This window comes from Nematolebias whitei, chromosome 17 (assembly GCF_014905685.2).
Source record: "Nematolebias whitei isolate Nwh7 chromosome 17, NemWhi1, whole genome shotgun sequence".
Lineage (NCBI taxonomy): Eukaryota > Metazoa > Chordata > Actinopteri > Cyprinodontiformes > Rivulidae > Nematolebias > Nematolebias whitei.
Window position 1 is genome coordinate 8,200,823 of NC_056514.1, and position 3,182 is coordinate 8,204,004.

A 3,182-nucleotide genomic window follows, 5' to 3' on the forward strand; every position below is an offset into this window, starting at 1 on the left:
ACTATCGGGGTGAGGGCCACTGGCCGATAGTCATTCAGACCAGTCACTGTAGAGCTTTTTGGGACTGGGATGGTGGCAGTCTTCAGGAAGGTGGGAATTGTCTCCAGGGTAAGTGAGGAGTTAAAGATGTCAGCCAGCACCTCGCAGAGCTGATCGGCACATTCTTTCAACACTTTTCCGGGGATATTGTCTGAGCCGGTTGCCTTGTGCGGATTAATACTCCTGAAGGTACTCCTTACTTATGCTAAGGTCACACTGAAATGCTCTTCATCCAGTAGTGAGGTGAGTCTGGTGCTGGGTGGTCTGTTCAGGTCTTCAAAGCGTGCATAGAACTTGTTGAGGGCATCATGCATAGATGGGTCTTTGGGACATTGTTCGCTCCTTCCTTTATAATCTGTTATACACTTAATGCCCCTCCTCATACTCCGAGGGTCTTGTGAGGTGAATTGACCCTTGATCCTCTGTGCGTATGTGGCATTGGCACTTTTAATGCCAGAAACCAGCTCTTTCCTTGTCTACTCAACTCCTGTGAGTTTTCGTACCTGAAGGCAGTGTTCCTGGCTTCCAGCAGGGTGCGCACCTCTGCATTCAACCAAGGTTTTCTGTTTGGGTAGCTTTTATCATATCTGATGGTGGAGACAGTGTCAGTGCATGTACTATTGTAACCCAGAACTGAGGATGCGTATTGGTCCAGATCAAGCGATCCTCCATTTTCAGCAGCTTCTCTGAAAACCTGCCAGTCTGTTTGTTCAAAAAAATCTCTCAGTTGGGGCCACTGTCCTGGATCCAACATTTAACTTTCTTTTGTACCGGTCTGGAGCGTCTCAGCGGGGGGAGGTAAGCGGGGGCCAGGAAAATTGAGATGTGATCAGAGAATCCTAGGTGGGGGCGGAGTTTGGCTTTGTATGCATCTTTTACCTTCGTGTAAACACGGTCCAGCATGTTGTTTCCACGGGTTGATATGCCCACATGCTGGTAAAAACTTGGGAGGCAGTCCTTTAAATTCACGTGATTAACGTCTCTGCCTACCACGTAAAGAGCCTCAGGGTGTTTGTTCTGCTTAAGATATCGTGGAGCTCCTGCAGGGCGTCATTAGCATTAGCATTCGGTGGAATGTAAACAACTGTAATGAATGTCACTGTGAACTCGCGGGGTAGATAATGAGGCCAACATTTCACTGTTATTTGCTCCAAAGCCTTGGAGCATGAGCTTTTTACCACAGTACAGTTTGTGCACCAACGTTTACTCACGTAAATGCACACTCCGCCTATCTGTGATTTCCCAGTTAACTTGCTGCAGCGGTCCGCTCGAAAAAAAAGTCCGTAATCCAGCTGGAAGACTGTTTCACTTGTAATCCATGTTTCTGTGAGGCAAAGCACCGCACACTTCATCATCTCTTCTGAGGCGCCCGCTCTCAGACAAAGCAAATCTATCCTGTTGTCCAACGAGTGGCCGTTCGACAGAAAGAGAGACGGCATCGGGAGTTTTCCGGCTTTAGCGTTGGCTCGTAGCCTCACCATAATCTCTTCCTGACGCCCTCTCTTCTTAAGTCGGGAGCAGTGCTTCCTCTTCTGCCTGTTGGAACGCCTCTGCTGCAGCTTCCAGTTAGTTGACTTTAAGATCTGCATTCTGCCGAGCATAGTTATGAGTTTGTTGCTAATTTCTGCTATAATTCGTGGCAAATCTGCTCCTATTCTCATCAATTTGATTCGGCTATAGTTCACACACATAAATCGTGCGGAGTTGGGCACAGAGTCAATATCAAAACTTCTAAAAACTGGGATAGTACAGAGAGCCTGTGAAGCTGCAATTGCTCTGAGCGCAGCCATCTTGGCAAGCAGTCTCCCTGAAGACCTGTCAGTCTGTGCATTCAAAGCAGTCCTGCAGTGCAGAATCACCATTGCTGGGCCTCACAGTGATGGTCTTCTGTGTGGGTGGCCAGTGGCTGTTTAGGGCCAAAAGGATGACCCAGCAAAAAGAGCAACATTATCAGGCCAGGACTCTGCAGTTTACACTCATCTGCAAGTAAGTGGTTCTCTTTCAGAGATGAAGATGTGCACATCCTTGATGAAAAGGAATGTTGGTTTGAGAGAGGATTGAAGGAAGCCATCTTTGTGAAGAGAACTCGTCCATTATTAAACATGGCGGAGGCCTCCGTGTCCAACTGTCTTCCTTTTACAATGCTGATATTGCTAGTATCACTCAGTCCTCTGTGAATAGCAAGCAGCCATCAGGGCACTAATGACCAATTGTTAGACTGTTGGTCCTCCTTTTTCCTGTGAACAGCTAGTTCTGGATGTCAACAACAAACCATGAGAAGGTTATATTTATAAAACTGAGTTTATTGTAACTCCTCAGACTGAAAAAGTCTTTTGTATAAATGATAAAATGTTTCAACAACATTTAATTATTTATTATTGTTTATTTTTTTAACATCCGTCCAGAGGACCTGACCTTGTAGTTTACCACCAAATGTAAACATTCAAATCACACAAACTGGATTCAAAAAGGGTTTGGAAGAACAGATGTGAACACGCTCTGACTTTAACTGATGCAATCTCTGAAGGAAGAGCAGAATTCAAACAAGGACAGTTTAGAAACCAGATTGAGGTATCATCTCTCTGCTCCTGTCTGCAGGTGGAGGACTACGCCAGGAGGAAACAGATGAGTGTGGAGGAGGTGGAGAGGTGGCTGGCTTCCATCCTCAGCTATGACACTGAGGCATGTGCGTGATAGACATCACGACATTTTAGAACAAATGTGAGAAGGTTTTTAGGTCCTCACAGCTGACAGGTTCTGATAAACCCGTCCCAGCTGAATGCCAAGCACTCACATGGTGTGGAAGGATGACACTACTAAAGTAATGTTCTGACCAGTGTTACAATCAGGAGTACAGTTTAATCAGTGTTTTTAAATGCCAGTTGAATGTCAGATGTTTTTCATTTTTTAATGTTTAATTTTGAGCTGTTTTTAGAGGAAGTGCTCCCTCATGTTTCATAGTTGGAGACATGATGTTAGTCTGTGTGGACTGATGTGTTTTTATTCATCTTTTGTCTTGAATACCTCCACATCCAAACACTTGAGTCAGCTTGTCCTGCTTTAGAAGTTACTTGTACTTCTTCACAACTTATCATTGCCCGTGTCCTGTAGTTGTACCAGCTTTATCCTCACCACTCAAACAT

At 45.2% G+C, this 3,182-nt stretch overlaps 1 protein-coding gene across 1 annotated transcript in view; it reads left to right on the forward strand.

Annotated features, from left to right (window-relative positions):
* mtr (5-methyltetrahydrofolate-homocysteine methyltransferase) overlaps positions 1 to 2,924 on the forward strand; it is a 103,835-nt gene extending 100,911 nt beyond the window's left edge. The window contains exon 32 of the mRNA XM_037691576.1: positions 2,638 to 2,924. Coding sequence (XP_037547504.1) covers positions 2,638 to 2,733 — 96 coding nt within the window. The 3' untranslated portion in view covers positions 2,734 to 2,924. The remainder of the gene's footprint in view (positions 1 to 2,637) is intronic.
* Positions 2,925 to 3,182: the final 258 nt, after the last annotated feature.